This window comes from Vanellus vanellus, assembly GCF_965231255.1.
Source record: "Vanellus vanellus genome assembly, chromosome: 5".
NCBI lineage: Eukaryota > Metazoa > Chordata > Aves > Charadriiformes > Charadriidae > Vanellus > Vanellus vanellus.
The window spans coordinates 35,627,098-35,644,918 of record NC_138910.1 but is presented as its reverse complement, the minus strand read 5'-3'; the positions used below and the strand labels follow the sequence as shown (position 1 = coordinate 35,644,918).

Genomic DNA, 17,821 nt, shown 5'->3' with positions numbered 1-17,821 from the left:
ATGCACGGGGAAATTGTTCACTACGAAATTTAGCAGTAATAGATGGAGAACTCCAGAAGTATTTACATTTTTGCTCAGAAAATTATGATTCCCGAAATGAGAATCCTAGTGGCAATTTAAACACTGGGTTCCATGTTGGCATCACTGATGAAGTAGGACAAGAGATCTCTTCTTCTACTGTTACCCATAATGGATACAATTGACTAATATAGATTTGTACTCATCTAGGACAAATTTAGCAATTGGTTATATGAGTGAAGATTTTCATCAAGTAACTGTGAAATCCGTGACTTCCAAGGTGCTGTATCCTGGCAAGCAGCATGTTGAGATGCCGTGACAGAAGCTTAAGTACATGTAAGGAGTAACATTTATACCTTGCGCTGAAGCCCTACGCTTATTTTTCTGCTCCTCTTCCCCCTTTGGCATTGCATTACTACGGGTCGGTGGTTTCCAAACTGAGACCAGTAGGTGCGCACTAGCAAAATTTTCACGCTGATTAAATGTTTGATGATGTGGACATGAAGAACAGCCGCACCCAGTTCATGTAGGTGTCCAGGTGTTTTGCTCCTTTTCTGTTTGGTGGGTTTTTTTTTTTGTTTTGTTTTGGTTTTTTTTTTTTTTTTTTTTTAAAAAGTTGTACACTTTGGCCTCCACAGCAAGTTCTGGCAGTGAGCTCCGCTATTGTATTTTTATTGCAAGCACATGGAAACCCATTAGTGGGCCCAGGCACTGACAGAAGGGCCTGGCCCAAAGCGTTTGGGAACCACTCTTCCCGCTTAAGACCGTTTTCTAACACGCTTTTGCCTTCCGAGGCCTTCCCCGCGGTGCCCGATGGCTGCGAGGCGGGAACATCCCGCTCCGGCCCCCACCGGTGACCGGCTGCACCCGCCGCCCGCCCCTCTGGCCCGCTTGATAGATAAAATTAAAAAAAAAAAATAAAATAAAAAAAATCCCCCGTATCTATGGCAACCCAAACCCGACACCGCCGCAGCCCAACCCGTTTCCTAACCCCGCAGGGGAGGGAAGCGCCGCCGGGAGCGGTTTCATGCCGCGCCGGGGCCCGCGGGGACACCCGGGAGCTCCCGGCGCCGCCCCGCAGGTGCCGGCCTCGCCCCGCGCCCCTTCCCCACGGCCCGGGACCTCCCGCGCTGCCGGCACGGCGGCGGTGACTCAAACTCTCCCCTCCTCCCCCCCCCCCCCCGCCACCTCAGCAGCCGGGGCCGACAGAAAATGGAGGCGGCGGGAAGGGCGGGGAGGCCGCGGTGCGGACGGCGGCCCCGGCCCGCTACGCGCCGCCCCTCCCCTCAGCGCGCCGCCGCCCGGCCCTGTGGCGGATCCGCCGACGGGGGGCGCTGCTCCGCTCTGCTCGCGCCCCCCCTGGCCGCGGCCGGTACCGGGCCCCGCGTCCTTGTCCGCCCCTGCCACCCCCTCTTCACCACCAACCCCCGCTGCGCCGCCGGCCTCGCGCGCCGAGACGCCAGCGGCCCGCGGGCGGCTGGTCCCGCGCCGTGGGCGTGGCCCGGCCGGGAGTGGCGTCCCTGCGGGCCAATGAGCACGCCGCATGCCTGACAGTTACGCGGCCGCCCGCCAATCGGGTGCGCGGGGGCGGGCGCGGCGGGGCGCGATCGGCGCCGCAGGCCGCCGGCTGGGGCAGTCGGCGGAGGGAAGTGGCGCAGCATGATGCGGTTCTGGCGCTCGGCGCTGCTGCGGGAATTGCTGCTGCTCGGCCCGCCGGGGGCGGCCGGCGGCGGCGGCCCGGGTCCCGGCGCCGGCCCCAGGCGCCTCCCGCCGCCGCTGGCCGCCTTCGGCGTGAGCCCGCCCGCTTCCCGCCGCGGCCCGGGGCTGCCGCCACCGCCGCCTTCGGCGCGGGGTCTGTGCACTCGCTCGGAGGGAGCCTTGGAGGAGCCGGGGAAGGGGGCGCAGGCGCCGCCGGCGACCCCCGGCGAGCCCCCCGCCGACAGCGGCCACAACAATAACCACAGCGGCGGCAAGGAGCTGACCGGAGGCGGCGGCGGGGGGGAGAAGTGAGTGCGAGGGAGGTGGCGGGGGCGTGCCGGGGCGCGGGTGGCGGCGGGGCCGGGCCGGGCCGGGCCGGGCGGCGGGGGATGCGGAGGCGCGGTGTGAGCGCCGCCTGCCCTCTCGCACGCGTGGTGCCTGCGGAAGGGGGCCGGGCCGGGCCGCCCCGGGTGGGGCGCGGGGGCTGCCGGGTTCGCTTCTCCGGCAGGTGCGAGGGCTGAGCGGCGCGGAGGGTCGAGGGGGCCCCGCTGGGCGGCGGGCTGGGGTCTGTCACGGCCGCGCCTGTGCGCTGCGGTGCGGGCCCGGCTGCCGCCTACCCACGGGTGGGTGGTCGGGGGGCCGTGGTGCGGGGCTGCGCGGTCCGGCGGGTGGTGAAAGGCGGGTTTGAAAGGGGGAAGGAAGCGCAGAGCCGTCGTGGGGGGGGAGTGTGGGTGCCTCTCGGGGCTTCCCTCGCCGCTGCGTGGGGTCCCGTCCACGCCTTGAGCATGGGGTCCCTCCCACGTACGGCTGTGTGCGGGGATGTGTGTGGGGTTATCTTGTGCTTCGGCTCAGAGGAGGCAGCGTGCATTAGTGTGGTTTTATTCTAGCGCTGCCACTCGCATAAAATATTTTCCAAGAGAAGTGAAAGCTGTGTCATCTTACATTAATTATTAAAGGCGCTGTACGTGGTGTGTAGTTCTGCCTTGGAAGTGTTGCAGTGCTATCTTTTACACGCCTATATCTAGGGCAGTTAGGGACAGATATTGCCACCCATGAGTGGTGTGTACCAATGTTCACCTTCATAGGTGCTGCAGAACGCAGCCCTGTGCCAAGAGGTCCCAATTTGTCCCTAAGTGCCAAAGGTACATGCAGGTAATAGAATGATAAGACTGTTATATGTTCATGAAGTTAATATTCCTCCACTTAGAACCTGAAAAATTCTTAAGAAAACTGTTCAGGGACAAATGTATCGGCTCCAGTTTGTGTCGCTGGTAATGTCCAGTAGTGAATACCTTGGATAGAGTATAATGATGAAGTAAATGGATTGATTATTCTCCTTAGCATTCTGCTGTGTTAGTCCTCAGCATCATGCAAGTCTTGGAAAAGTCTTGTTCATTTCCCACCTCTCTGCCTTAGAGTTTGCCCATTGCTTGTTTGAACCGTAGTACACTTGCTATCACTGATAGCCTTTGACAAGAAGTTTGACAGCTTAACTGCGAGCCCTATGAAGACTCATCTCCTTTCTGTGTGTTTGGAACACGTCGCTTGGCTTTTCTGTAGGCAGCCTGTGTGTCATCTTTGCACTGTTTATGGGGCGGCATAATTAAAATCTAAACCCAAGCAGTTTTCCCAGGCTTTGCTATGCTTATTACCTAGATGAAAAGGCAAAAGACAGAGGAAATAAGGCCTTGTTTTAACACTGAGCAAAGTCTCTGTTAGCCTAATGCTAAGAGGTAGTCTGGAAAAGATTCCACAAGACCAGTTGGGAAGGCTTCAGCCTTTAGCTTGTTAATAGTTCTGCTTTTGAGTTGTATTTTTGGGTTTGTTTTTGTTAGCTTGAACTCTGACATGGCAGGTGGGGAATGTCTTAGCTGCTCAGCTTCCTTCAAGCTTTTTGTTCCAATGGGGTATAGTCTTTAAAGGCATCGCTTATCATTTCTGCTGCCAAATGCCTTAAAATGTGTGCATATCAGGTTATATATATACACACATGTATATACATACACAATATAATACACGATCATGTGTATTTTCATTATATTTATACCATTGTTTAACATATATGAAGTCTCTTCTTTGAATTAGCTCTCTACATAAAATGTTTTGGAACAAAATTTTCAGCTGTGGCTCAAGTAGGTGTGGTTTATAAAGGTTGTACTTCTGTTTTCAGTGAGAAATACAGACAGTACCATTAAATAACAGTGTGTTGACTGTGAGCGGTTTTTGAAGATGCTAAAAAGGTGATTTATTAAAGAGGTAGCATTTTCTTAAACTGAGTTTTCATAACAGCTTCCTAAAGCTAGCATCAATGCAGGAAATGCTATGATTTCTAATACATCTGGTAAAGCTATGTAGTCACAAACCAGTTATACGCTTATAATCACTTTTGGCTTTTGACAAAAGGATGTATTTGAAAGTCAGGTGCTTGTTCTTTGAGCTTTACTGCAAAATGAACAAGGAATAATTATATAAAACATACAGCATACAGCTATGAACAAGGAAAAAGCTGGAAACAGTTTTTTTTTCGGTTCAGGCTGTGCAGGAATTCCTGGTGGCACATTAGCCAGGCTGCTGGACACTTTCATTCTGATTTTTCTTAATGCAGAATTATGAAAATCTTCCTTAAGCATTTGTAGATGGTACATTACATGTGGAAATCTTTGTGATATTAAGACAGAGTGTAGGATTCGGAAGAAAAGTGAAGTTCTTAAAAAGACAGATTACTGGACTAAATTGACAACTGGGCAAAGTCAGTGTAGTCTGTGTGTTCTGCTGATTCCAGCACTTTGCCGTCTAGCAGTATATGCAGCATATAACATTTGACTTGTGTTTGGCAGATGATTTGTGGACCCAACTGGAAAGACAATAGTCCTTTTTATGCTTTCTTTTGTTTGTTTGTTTTGGGGGATTATTTTTTTCCATTTGGTTGTTAAGGTCATCTTTCTAGGATGCTGGAATAACCTATGGTGTCAAAAGACAGCACTAAGGTTTTCTTGTTTGTTTGCTTGCTTAATGTTCCTCATGTACAGAGAGTAGGAGTTGCAAGTGAAAACCTAAAGTGTTTTGTGCAAGGACTGTACAGAAATTTAGAACAGTTTGATTCAGCATAGAGGAAATAAATTATGAGGTCTTGTGGCTGATGAAATAACTAGTATCCCATTGCATAACTGGATCCCCTTGTGTATTTTTTCTTCCTAAACATCTTCCACCATCTCCTTATCCTTGCTATCTAGCCTTCACTCTGTGTATCCACCTGAAACTTAATATATTTTGGAGAAGAAAAATATTTGAGCTTAAACTGGCAATTTTGATTGACGAAGGCTGTGGATTAAAATGCAGTTATGTCTGTGTTCATGCTTAAATACCTAAAACACAATAAACCAGTACAGTCCTAAATTATAAACTTGTATAATATTTAATAGTGCTTACTTCTGCTTTCTGTATAAGTGTGCATTGTTCTTATATATTATTGTTCTTCTTATATATTATGCTGGACATTAGTAGGCTTGAACATAGTTTATCTTAGTATAAGCTATTTCTAAATTACAGAGGCCTTGATTAAGGTGAGAAGAGGGAGCAAAATGTGAGCAACCTTGATTTTTAAAGTATAGCTAAGTGGCAATAGTGATGGGTACTAGTATATGGAATATAATAAAACACTTTCGCTAACCATTTTGCTAATTTTTTTTTCCTTAAAATGAGAAGAGAGTAGTAGCACTCCTTTTTAAGGACAGGGATGAATTCTGAAGATACCTTTTAAAATTCATTTTGCTTTTGCATCCAGGCCAGATTCCAGAGGAATAACTGTGTACTAACCAGGCAGCGGTTTGTCTCCCTGTTAACTCCTGTCAGAGTGTGGATATAATACTTGCAGATGCAAGAAACTATTACAAGTGCACTTTTGTTAGACCTTTCATAACTTCCTTTGAGGCTAAGGTTTTGAAACAACAATTCTTGTTTTAACTAGAAACACTTTTTCATCTACTAAAACATGTCCATCATTGGTCTGTTTGTAAATATGTAGTTTTGTCTGAATCTTGGTAAGTTCTCAGGTAAATGGTTGCCCACCGCTGCTAATGAGAATTAGAATGCAAGTGGAGAGAAAGTAGTTATTTAGTGACTTGACAGGTGTTTGAGTCTTTTAGATGGAGATCTGTTATCTGTAGTAAGGTGACAACTTCTTCAAGATGCCAGTTTTAGATAAGAGTGACTACCAACTGCGGGTTGCAGCCCTTGCAGCTTTCATAGAATTGTAGAATAGTTTGGGTTGGAAGGGACCTATAGAGGTCACCTGGTCCAACCTCCCCTGCAGTGAGCAAGGACATGTTTAACTAGGTCAGGTTGCTCAGAGGCCCATCCAACCTGACGTTGAAAGTTTCCAGGGATGGCGCATCTGCCACCTCTCTGGGCAACCTGTTTCAGTGCCTCACCACCCTCACTGTAAAGAATTTCTTCCTTACATCTGGTCTAAATCTTCCTTCTTTTAGTTTAAAACCATGGCCCCTTGTCTTATCACAACATGCCCTGCTAAAAAGTTTGTCCCCATCTTTCTTGTAGGCCCCCTTTAAGCACTGAAAGGCCTCTATAAGGTCTCCCCAGATCCTTGCCTTCTCCAGGCTGAACAACCCCAACTCTCTCAGCCTGTCCTCATAGGAGAGGCGCTCCAGACCTCTGATCATCTTTGTGGCCCTCTTCTGGACCTGCTCCAACAGGTCCATGTCTTTCCTGTGTGGAGGACTCCAGAGCTGGACACAGTGCTCCAGGTGGGGTCTCATGAGAGCAGAGTAGAGGGGCAGGATCACCTCCCTCGACCTGCTGGACTTGCTTCTTTTGATGCAGCCCAGGATGCGGTTGGCCTTCTGGGCTGTGAGCGCACATTGCCAGCTTGTGTCCAGCTTTTCATCCACCAGTACCCCCAAGTCCTCCTCCTCAGGGCTGCTCTCAATCTCTTCATCACCTAGCCTGTATTGATACCGGGGATTGCTGCTACCCAGGTGCAGGACCCTGTGCTTGGCCTTGTTGAACCTCATGAGGTTCACACAGGCCCACTTCTCCAGCCTGTCCAAGTGCCTCTGGATGGCCCCCTGTCCCTGAGGCATGTCAACAGCACCACTCGGCTTGGTGTCCTCTGCAAACTTGCTGAGGGTGCACTCGATCTCACTGTCTATGTCATTGATGAAGGTATTGAACAGTACTGGTCCTAATACAGACCCCTGAGGGACCGTTTATTGTGACAGTTGTGACCTCAGATTTTTGACTGATGTCTTATGGTTAATAATGAGCCTTTAAATATTATTAGTGGTATCTATATCTTTTGTTGTTCTATAAATCCTGTTCTGGATTTTGCCAGTTACATCCTGAAGTACAAAGTACGAATGTTTCACTGTATTTGAAATTTAATCTCTTTTATATTGTAGAAATTGTAATTCAGTTTTTGTTAATACGAAGTCCTCTGTGGAATCTGGTATAAGCATTGTACTGATGCTAAAGGAAGAGCTGAAGGAAGGAATGGTATGGACCGCAAAGTCCTTGTGCTTGGAATTCCTGCATTCTCTTTATATTTAAAGAGCAGTGTGGAGCATCTGCCAGTTTTCTAGCCCACAGGTTGGAGTACCACTGAAGAAGTCTATTAGTGTAACAGTCTGGTGCTTGATTTTTATTTTTATTTTTTTTAAAGGAGGGAAATAAGTGTCAAAAGTAATTCTTTATGAAATGGAATAAACTGGAATTTCCACTTTAATTCAACTGTGGAAATTGCAAGTTGCCTGACTTGAAAAACAGCTCTTTACGCTGTGTGCTGAACAGCACTATCTTGCTAAGTGTGCTCACGGTGCCAAAACATAGCTTTTAGGTTAAGCAAACATTAGTTACTGACATCACTGACCCGATAAACTGCAGAGCAAGCCTTTTCACCTCTATTTAGCTGATAAACTTTATCAAAAGATGGACTATTTGACAAAGAGCAATTTTCTGTAAATATACTGAATGCCATCCTCTTCGCTTTGGCAGTCAGCGCAGATCCATTGTTAAATTAGGCTGACTGACCCAATATTGAACAGCAGCAGATGTGAAAGATGTGGAAGCTATGTCAAGAGAGAATTTATGCTGCGAAAGGTGCACATCTCTCTATCTGCCTTTTCATAAGATTTTAATCTCTGAAAAATCCTGGTCAAATGTCTGAAGTTTTTTTCTGCACCCTTCCATATAGAAATTCCAGATTTTGAACAGCTGTAAAATTCTGAGTAGGAGCTCAGAATCTTGTAATTAAATAAGTTATCAGTTAAAATTTCTCAATGCATTTGCTGGCTTGTTTTGTCGAAGTAAAATACAGAAGTTTCCTCGTCAGACCTCCAGCAATCCAGTAACAAGCTTTGTAGCAGAGACATTCCTTAAAACATGAAATCTTGGCACTTTAGGGAGCTTAGTTACATGCTCTGTGTAAATGGGGAAGATGTAGGGGTGTAGACTATGTAACTCGGCATAGCTTTAAAAAACAAAGTCCATAGCTGCAGGGTTAGGATACAGATGCAGGATGAAGCTTTTGTTACGTTAGTAGTTTTGGTTCTGTTGGCTTGACGGGACATAACTGTTCTCAAAAGATTGAAAGTGCAATGTGCTGTGTGGCAGACTGGAATTTTCTTTAGGAAAAAGGGTGTTCAGTAATTTGCTTGAGGTAGTTGCAAGTGTTTGTCTTGGTTGAATTGCCTGCCTGTCTGTATATTAGTCAGCCAGCATCATTTAAAAAAAAAATAAAAATCCAGACTGGAAGACAAGGAAAGTTCTGTTGGCTTACAAAGCTGTCTTCTGTTCTTAGTATGTAAGTACAGTGTTTTAAATAAATTGGAAAATGAGAAGTGAGATTTTTACTACTGGTTTTCACTGCTAGTTAGGAGGAAGGCGAGTGCAATCTAAAGGTTGCCTTAAATTTGAAAGGTTATTTGGATATAATCAGATTTTTATTAAAAATAATCATAAATCTGACCTGTTGTTGAGCTAGACTAAGCTAGTATTGCGAGAGGAGGGGAGATTGTCAGTCTGTAAGATTGCATTGACCTACCTAGGGTCTGTGCTTAATTGTAGTATTTTATTTTCATAGTTATAACCATGAGTGCTGATATTCAAAGAGTTACTAACCTTATGAAAACTTTCATGACTAGAATTTAGACCTGCTTTTTGTGCATACATGTATAAAAATAGATAAATTGCCACTGAGCATTCTACTTTCAGGCAATAACTTCTATATATTACAGTATAGTAACAAAGTATTGCCAGTGGTATTAGATTATAAGATTGAGCTTCAAAATTGATGGCTAAAATAATGTAAGACTGCATACTCTGTGTGTTAATTTATGTCTACGAGAACTGTTTTGTTTTCTTTTTACTTATTTTTGCTTGTTAAAGATCAGACTATTGGCTTTCTCTAAACTGACTTGGTCTAGAAACAAACCGAAGCACTTCAGGGGACTAAAAGAATTGATCTGAAGCCCTTTGCTCTCACTGCCTCTAGCAGTTTGGAAGCGTACATTCCAGCTGTATGCTACGATGCCATACTTACAGGGAAGCGTAAAGAATTGAGTACAGACTTGTGCTCCTGCTTGCTGCAGGGTGCTTTGGAATATCAAGGAAAGGTGAAATGCTGAGGTTAAACTTTTAGAGAACTTTTGAAGACTTTGAGGGAAAACTGTCAATATTACAGCTTTCTCCTTGGAAGGATTCTTGATGCTTAATCGTGTAGGTTTCCTACACATTTCACTTAAAATAGAAATGTAAGTTACAAAAAAATGCAGGCATACAGGAAGCATTTCTCAGAATAAAATAATTAACACATGGAATGCTCAGAGAGCCAGTGTATTTACACTGATAAACATAGTGACCATTAAAGATGTATCGACACTGCACGTTAACTTACTCTGCTAAGCATGCATGATGAGAGTTACTGCTTCTGGTGCCTGAGCTGGTTCAGGTTACTGTTCTGTGCTGCAAATGACTTTGCTTGCTTTCCCTGTCACTGTTGTGGCTTCCATAAGCTTCTAGAAGGACAAGGGCTTTAGGAATCCTTCTAGGAGTTCCTAAAACCAGGACTATTTTGCAGGAAATTATACACGTTCATCATCTCTTTACTTTCTCTTGTCTGTGGAACCATTGGGTCAATCTTCCCTTACACCTTTATTATGAGGCATGTAGGTCTTTGACTCTTATTAATACTTTATCCTCTATGCGAGTAATGTGTCTATCCTCTGTAACATTGAAGGAAATGTGATGAATCTGCTCAAAAAAAATTCTAAATATAATCTTAGCAATAAATGTATGTCAGTAAAAACATGGCTGTTGCAGTTAAAAATGTTTGCTGTTGTAAAGTGTATGTATGCTACTTTTAACAGTACCATTTTTTCCTGCTTAAAGCTGAATTAAGCTTTGTGTTCACTGGTAAAAGCGTTCTTTGAAATTAATGGTAGCAGTTACATTGCTAGTGAAAACGTGTTTCCTTGTGAATAATGAAAAATGTGTATAAATAAAAATATGCACTAAACTAATCTCTGTATGTATTTTCTTTCTTTCTTTTTTTTTTCCCAGTAAAGTGAAACAAGGTCTCCTTCCTAGCTTAGAAGATCTACTTTTCTATACTATTGCAGAAGGACAAGAAAAAATACCAGTTCACAAATTCATAACTGTAAGTTTACTGTTTCGGAGTGCTGTATGAAAGCTAACTACTACAAAGTTTTCTTAACATTCTTAATGCACAAATACAGAGCAAAGAATTTCTGTTATACATGGCTAGCTGCAGGAAGGAATGTAAATATATTATTCCCTGTCCCAGCATTGTTTCTGTCATTAAGTAAGGGAATGAGTGTACTAGTATTACTCACTTCTTTGCTGTGCAAAAGAGTATGCTTGAAAGCATTTGTGTCTGTGGCAGTGCTGGGGAGTATTTGCACTTGTGTAAAATGTATTTGGACCACTGTGGATTTCAAATTATGTTAATCCTTTGACATCAGATGCAGCCAAAATGGCAGAAGGAAATGGCAAAAGGATCAATGAGGTGTCGAAATGTCTCTGTTGATAATGCAGTGGCAGATGTCTCTCATCTTGATAAATGAGACCGAGCAGTAGAGAACTTGATTGTAATAGCATATTTTTTCATTTTAGTAATTATTGTTTTATTGTAATAGGCACTCAAATCTACAGGATTACGTACATCTGATCCCCGATTGAAAGAGTGCATGGATATGTTAAGACTGACCCTTCAAACAACTTCAGATGGTGTTATGCTGGACAAAGACCTTTTTAAAAAGTAAACTTTCTGTCAATAATGTAACTGTATAATTCTGAAATAATGTTGTCTGTATGTTACTGACTGCTGTGTTAGGAGAGACATAAGGTATACAAATCAATGTGTAATTGGAAAGGGAGTCAAACACTCACTCCTACTGATGTTATTTTCAGATGAGTTTGTTTTCTGGTTTCATGCAGCAGACGGATTGTGTGATCTCCACGAGAGTTTAATGTATCAGTGTTGTTTGCATATGTAGGTGACCCTATATTGCAACTCTCGGTCAGATGCCAAATAAATTACTTGAGGCAGCACAGAGTATTTAGTATGAATACATAAAACATCTTTCTTGCTACATCATCAGTTCTTAATCTGAAGTTAATGAAAAATGGAGTGAAGTTAAATTTCAAGATATGTAGATGTGAGAGCAGTTAGGACCGTAGACACTGCTTTGGTCTGTTTTGGAAAAGATTTATGTACCATATTTTAGTGATACTTTTTTTTAAGAAAAGTCTGTGGTCAGTTAGCTGAACAATATAAGCACTGTTCAGGTTGTCTTCAGTTCATTCCAAGCTCACTCTTTTGCTCCCCTACTTACAGTCTTTGTCTGCCAGAAGATTGATATTTTAGAGGCTCTTAAGTCTTGAAATGAAATTTGTAGACTATTTTCGAGTCTATATTTTTATTCCATTTACAGGGTACATGACATCATAAAAGAATCAAGTTTTAGATATTAAGAATATACTTTTGTAAAAATTGGTACATTTTTGTTGTTCTGAGCATTTTTTGAATTTGTGAGCTAGTACTGTTGAGTGCTATTTCCTTTTTGTTACAATTTAAAATATGCATGTGTAGGTGTATAAAAAAAGGTGTGGTGTGTTTAGATATATAATTGCATATATATCACATACACATAAGTATATAAAATATATAGTATACAGTATATGATTACATATTTACATATTTTATATAGATATAAACAAAATATATATGTCATTTTAAAATATATATAAACATTTTTGGAAGTACATTGAGGAAAAAAATAAGTGTGCGTGTGTGACAAAACAACAAACCAGTCAACTCCTTAATCAAACGTAGGATACTTCTTAAACGTTCAACATGGACTAACTTTATTCTTGTATTTAAGTTCAAGACTAGGCCTTCACTGGTTATTTGTCAGCACGGTAGAAACTCTGAGTCAGAAACCTTCCTGGATGTAGGGTTGGATTGGAAATGGAATGCTTTTGCTGTTATGTGTTACATGTATTCTAGAAGGCTTGTTTGTAATAGTAAACTATGAATTTTGTTTTAGGCAAGGGCTCTATATTTAAAAAAGGACAAGTGATTGCTAATTAGAGGGCTGAAGATTGTAATGCCGATATTTTACGTCATGTCTCTAGGATTTGGTCCTCTGTGTTAGACTGTTTGTTACTATGATAATTTTTGGAAAGCTTACGTGGTTGCTTGTGTAGGAAGAGTTTTGAACAGAAGGACTATACAGGGGGTGGAGAGGTGAATCTCTCTTCACATAGCAGGTTTTCCTTTGCAGCATCAGGTGTTAATCTCTTTTATAAATGAACTCTCCCCCCCCCCCCCCCCCAAACTGCAGTTATCTGTTCCTCTTAGGCATACTGCATTTGCTGTGTAGAGACTTGTACAAGGTTCCTGTATTTTTTGTTCTTCTCCAGGTGTTTAAGGTGTGAAATACAATAATGTTTCTACTCAGTTGTACTTACCTGAGGACTTTGAAGCTTCAGTTCCTTAAACTTAAAAGTCAGTTGAGTAATTCTCCAGTTGAATTTGAATCCAAAGATGCTAGAACAAATAATAAAGCATCAAGGATAAGTGACATGGAGTAGTGAAAGTATAAGATTGACTAGACCAATTGAGTCCAGTAGAAATTACCTGTAAAATATTTTAGCTTGTGCATCTGTACCATCTGTCTTTGCAATAGAAATTTCAACACCTTTTTAGTGGTTCTAAACATTAGACTCCAATTTGACTAAAATTGCTTTATTTTGAAGATTTTTGGCTTTACAGTGCTCTTCACTTAAATAAAAATTTGGAAAAAATCTCCATGTTACAGGCAGAACAACTCGGGTTTTTAATCTTTCACCTCCTTGAAGGCTTCACTGGTGTACGTTTCAGAGAGCGCTTGACAAATTTCTTGAATTAGCTGCTCATGTTGCATCTATATAACATAACACGTGGTTTTTGTAGCATGAATGATACCTCACTGAGAACAGCCTGCTTACTGAAAGCAGCGCAGCATGTGAATTAGCTTGCTATGTGAATTTTCTTCTTTTCTTTTTCTTTTTTTTGAACCCTAGCTATGGTACTACTTAATAAGGTAGCTACTACTTTATAGTAGTGCTATCTAACTATTGTTAGATGAAACTTAGGCAACTTAACAAATATGGAAGATTGTATGTGCTAATCTTCTTCATGAAGTGTGCACATTTTGCCATATCCTACTTCTTAGATCTGTTTCTATGACATGGTAGCTAATTTGTAGAAAAATTTCTAATAGTCTTTGTAAGAAATCCTCCTACCCCTCTTAGCTTTTCCTTTAACTCACAGCTCGTTGCTAACAGAAAAATAGAAGACTTGCAAAAAGCCCTATTTCTTAACTAACAATATTTTGGCGGGGGCGGAAGGAAAGGCATGAGGAAATTGGGATTGAGTTATTTTGAATACGGTGTGAACTTGAATGAGACGATAGCTACTGACTAACAGTTATGGCTCTGAGGTTTAAACTCAATTCTTTTTCAGAATAACTTACTTGGCTTTGTAGACTTAGCCTTTGTCACAAGGTGCTGTATGTCCTGCTTTATTGACCTAGAACTGTGGTCTTGCTAGCCAAATCTCTTCTGAGGTAGCGATCTGGGTGTGTTATATTCTAAGCACAAACCTGACCTCCTGTTGCTGGATCTCAGATGGGGTTATCTATTTGCTTCCAAGTGGCTGTGCTGCTCTGTCTTCTATGTAGCAAATACTGAGGAAAACTTTCATTTTAGATATGCTCAACCCAGGTGTTAATAAATGTTTTCATCCTGTTTGAGTAACTAGAAAGCTTTTGACAGAACATGTGGAGGACTTCTGCTATGTTATAATATTAATGCCTCATTTGTCAAAATAACATCACCTTTTTTTTCCTAAAATGTCTAAACATATTGAACACTTCTACAGAGCTAGTCTTGCTAGTTCGAAATGGAGTTTCGCATTCCTTTCTGTAATGCTTATACCATAGCTTTTCAAGCAGGAAAAAAGGTGTTCTTCAGAATTGGTGGGAGTTCAGACACTGTGTTTAGCAGATGTCTACTTTGTGTAGGAAAGCAATAATCAGCAAGCCGAGCCAGAACTTGAAAAAGAACAGATAAGTGTAACAAGTTGTTGGGAAACAACTTGGAAACAAAGTGATCCTAACTTTATGCTAGAGACCAAAGATTCAGTTTGCAAAAAACCCCGGAAGTGGTTACTTTCACTGAAGTTTTATAGTTTGAAAATATGTGTTTTCAAATGGGGGAAGAAGTGCTTGCATTGGGATTTAGCAAGACAGAATTTTTTAGGGTGAGACTATAAAGTCTCGAGAAATGGAAGAATTTGTGGTATGAGGTTTTTAGTATACTGATTTTGAACACTGTTAAAGTGTGTGTGGGATAAGGGCTATGTTAGTAAAATTTGACTGTAGAAATTTTTATGTATCAATATATTTATTTACCTAAATTCCTTCCTGTGGTCTTTTCCTACCGTTTCACTTCTCCTGAGCTTCAGACCGTTTGTCTCCAAAGGATTACCTGGAACATAAACCAGTTAGAAACTCCGGTGGGGAGGAGATGCCAGTTGCAGAATACTAGAGGCTGTGTCCTCTGTTGACTGAAAATATTACTGCCCCATTAACTGGAGCTTACTGAGACCCCTGTCATTCTGTCCATGCAGTATTTGTTCCAAACACCCATCTAGATTCATTGAACTCCCATATTTAATGTCTGTGAATTCATATGATTTGCCTGGGTTAAGGAGTACCAGGGTAAATACTCAGACACTGACCTCGGCAGAAGTCTGGGAACAATAACTTCTTGCAGAATTAGGTAATGTCCTTAACCAGCATAGCTAGTTCTGCAGTGAGTTTCGATCTTGAGCTTAAAATGATTGAATTATTGAATCCTAGACTTGGTGTGAATTGGTAAGTGTATAAATGCCCTTCCTGTTTCAGAAACATAATGTGGTATCAGAGGGTTGTATTTCAGTGCATACTGCCTTCTTGTTTTCCACACTTCATTTTCTTGAGTTGTTCTAATAGGTTTAGATGAACTTTTTTTTTTTTTCTTACAAGAGTTCTTAATGCTGTCCAGGTGATTCAGACAATGTAGAAGTGTATCTGAAGGTTAAACTTAGTGTGTATGTGTAATATTTTTCCTTCAGCACATGTAACTACCATTAACTGCTATTAATTACTTTTGAAAAGGTGTTACACCTGGAGTAGGTAACTATAATTGGAGGCTGCTGGGAACAAAAACGAACAGGATTTTTTGCATATGTAAAAAAAAGGAGTGGATAAGCATGACAAATTACAACAAAACCAACTCAATTGCTATTTTAATGCAGGCTCTCAAAGCAGCTTGTTACAGACAGAGCGGTTCTTAACATGCCAGTTTGTACAACGGAAGCTTCTCTACTGTTTCACTCTTGGAGAGTAGTGCCTTCCAGCATTTGAAATGGTTGTCAGCTGAATTTGGGATGAAGTTTCTTAAGTACAAAGGAGTTCAGACTGAAGCTTTAGAAGAGGAGAAGGGGATTCAAAGGGAAGATAATTCTGTCTGTTCACTGGTCTTCATGCAACTACATTTATGAACTTATAATGACTTTTAATAATAGGATTATTGGAAGTATCTATTCCAAGTGAAAGTATTTATCTAAAAATTAATTTTTTACCTTGCTGAATAAGCCTTCATTGGAAGGATAAGTGCTCATTTGTAATATGGGCCTAAGTGTTCTTAACTTCCCATTTATCTGAATTAAGAAGTTTGTTTCTGCATAGTATGACGGCGTTAACGAAATTGCTTGGTGTTAAACCTCCCTTTCTCTTCCTTGCACTGGGATAGGGCTCCTACTACCCTTTATCAGGTCATATTTCAACTGTCGTGGTGATAATGGCTCCCAGTTCCCACGCCTGCTCCTACTCAGCCCTTACCCACAGGCACACCAGTTTGAGCAGCATGTCTCTGCTTGTATTTTGATCCTTCCCTTCTGTTTCTCCTAGATAAGTCCTTTCCTTTTTACCTTATCAGTTTTCTAAATGTACCAGATGGGCTGATGTTCAGAGGGTGTGGGTGATAATGAATTGTGGGTTAAAAGGCAGCAAAGATTCCTTAACTGGTGATAGTTTAAAGCAAGAGACTTGCAGTACTGCTCACTGTTAACTTTCGTTTAGTTCAGAAGATGTTATTGAGTACTGCCACAGGGTTATGTTCTTATTGGAGTGGACTCTAATGCCAGTTTGGTCTGTTGGCAGTTGTCATGTTCAGTTCATGGTGAAGCCAGTTGGAAAGAGAAAAGTCAACTTTGAACCTCAGAAGTCCAATCTAACTTTGAAATTAGCCCTTCTTTGGACAAGGGCTGGGTTAGATGGCTGTCACATGTCTTGATCCTAAGAAATGGGTGGCTTAGATCCCTTTTCCAAGCTTAGCTGCTACTTGGAGGCAAGTTGATAGTACCTGGCAGTACAGCCTTACAGTTGAAACTTCACATATGGACTTCAAATAAAAAGGCATAAAAGCAAATGCAATGAAAAAAATTTAATTTTTTTTTTTTTAAATTATGGAATGGAAAATTGAAAAGTCTTTTTAGTAAAGATCTGTTCTTGTAGGCATATAACTTCAAGGGACTGATGGTCCATATTTAAATAGCATAGGTAAGCTTTTTGACAGTAGTAGTTTGTCAAAGTACTAATAATTATTTTTTTTTTAACTCTTTGCAGGTGTGTACAAAGTAATATTGTGTTGCTTACTCAAGCTTTCAGAAGGAAGTTTGTCATTCCAGATTTTATGTCGTTTACTTCACATATTGATGAATTATATGAAAGTGCTAAAAAACAATCTGGAGGAAAGGTAACCTGTTTGTAGATTCAGCTTCAAACTTCTATAGATTTCTTGATATTAACCAAATATATTTGTTAAGTAGACTTGTTACGTAGATTTTTCTTAACATTTTTAGCAAAATGTTAAACTGATAAGTTGATGATAAAATAATTTTGGAAGCTCAATTACGTCTGCAACTTGTAAACTGTGTTAGAAATAAAGCTCCTTATCTCTAATGATCTTTTGCAATTTGAGGTATAGAGAAAATATCATTGTTCTGTATTTTATATAAACTATAAAACTGCTATATAATTTGTCAGACTAAATTTAGCCTATAAAAGAATTATGCTACTCTACATAACTGGCTGGGTTGTGTGACAGAAATAGTTGTCAACACCATATCTAAGTTAGTAATTAAAGTTTATTCTAGTGCTTATCTTCAGTAAATTAATTGAAAACCCCCAAACTTTATTACAGTCTAAAATTTTATATGATTTGAAAAGGCTAAACATGCTGTAACATGGAACAGAAATTCCTCTTAGAATGTGCTGTACTTTCATTGCAAAAATATTTTATTTGATAATGATCTAGTGAATATAATAATTTGTAATGAAATTTTAGGTATACTAGGTGATTATTGGTGGAATAATTCAGTTGTAACTTGTGTATCCTTTCCATTGGCATTTATTTTAATTAAAATATGTTAACTTATGGTTAAATATTTTGGATGTTGTAATGTCTCTGTTTTTATTTC

The 17,821-nt window shown here is 41.3% G+C and overlaps 1 protein-coding gene across 1 annotated transcript in view; it reads left to right on the top strand.

Moving 5' to 3' along the window:
- The first annotated feature begins 1,662 nt into the window (after window positions 1-1,662).
- Window positions 1,663-17,821, top strand: part of GLS (glutaminase) — a 64,841-nt gene continuing 48,682 nt past the window's right edge. Inside the window, exons 1-4 of the mRNA XM_082483412.1 lie at window positions 1,663-2,024; window positions 10,291-10,387; window positions 10,887-11,008; window positions 16,968-17,097. Coding sequence (XP_082339538.1) covers window positions 1,678-2,024; window positions 10,291-10,387; window positions 10,887-11,008; window positions 16,968-17,097 — 696 coding nt within the window. The 5' untranslated portion in view covers window positions 1,663-1,677. The remainder of the gene's footprint in view (window positions 2,025-10,290; window positions 10,388-10,886; window positions 11,009-16,967; window positions 17,098-17,821) is intronic.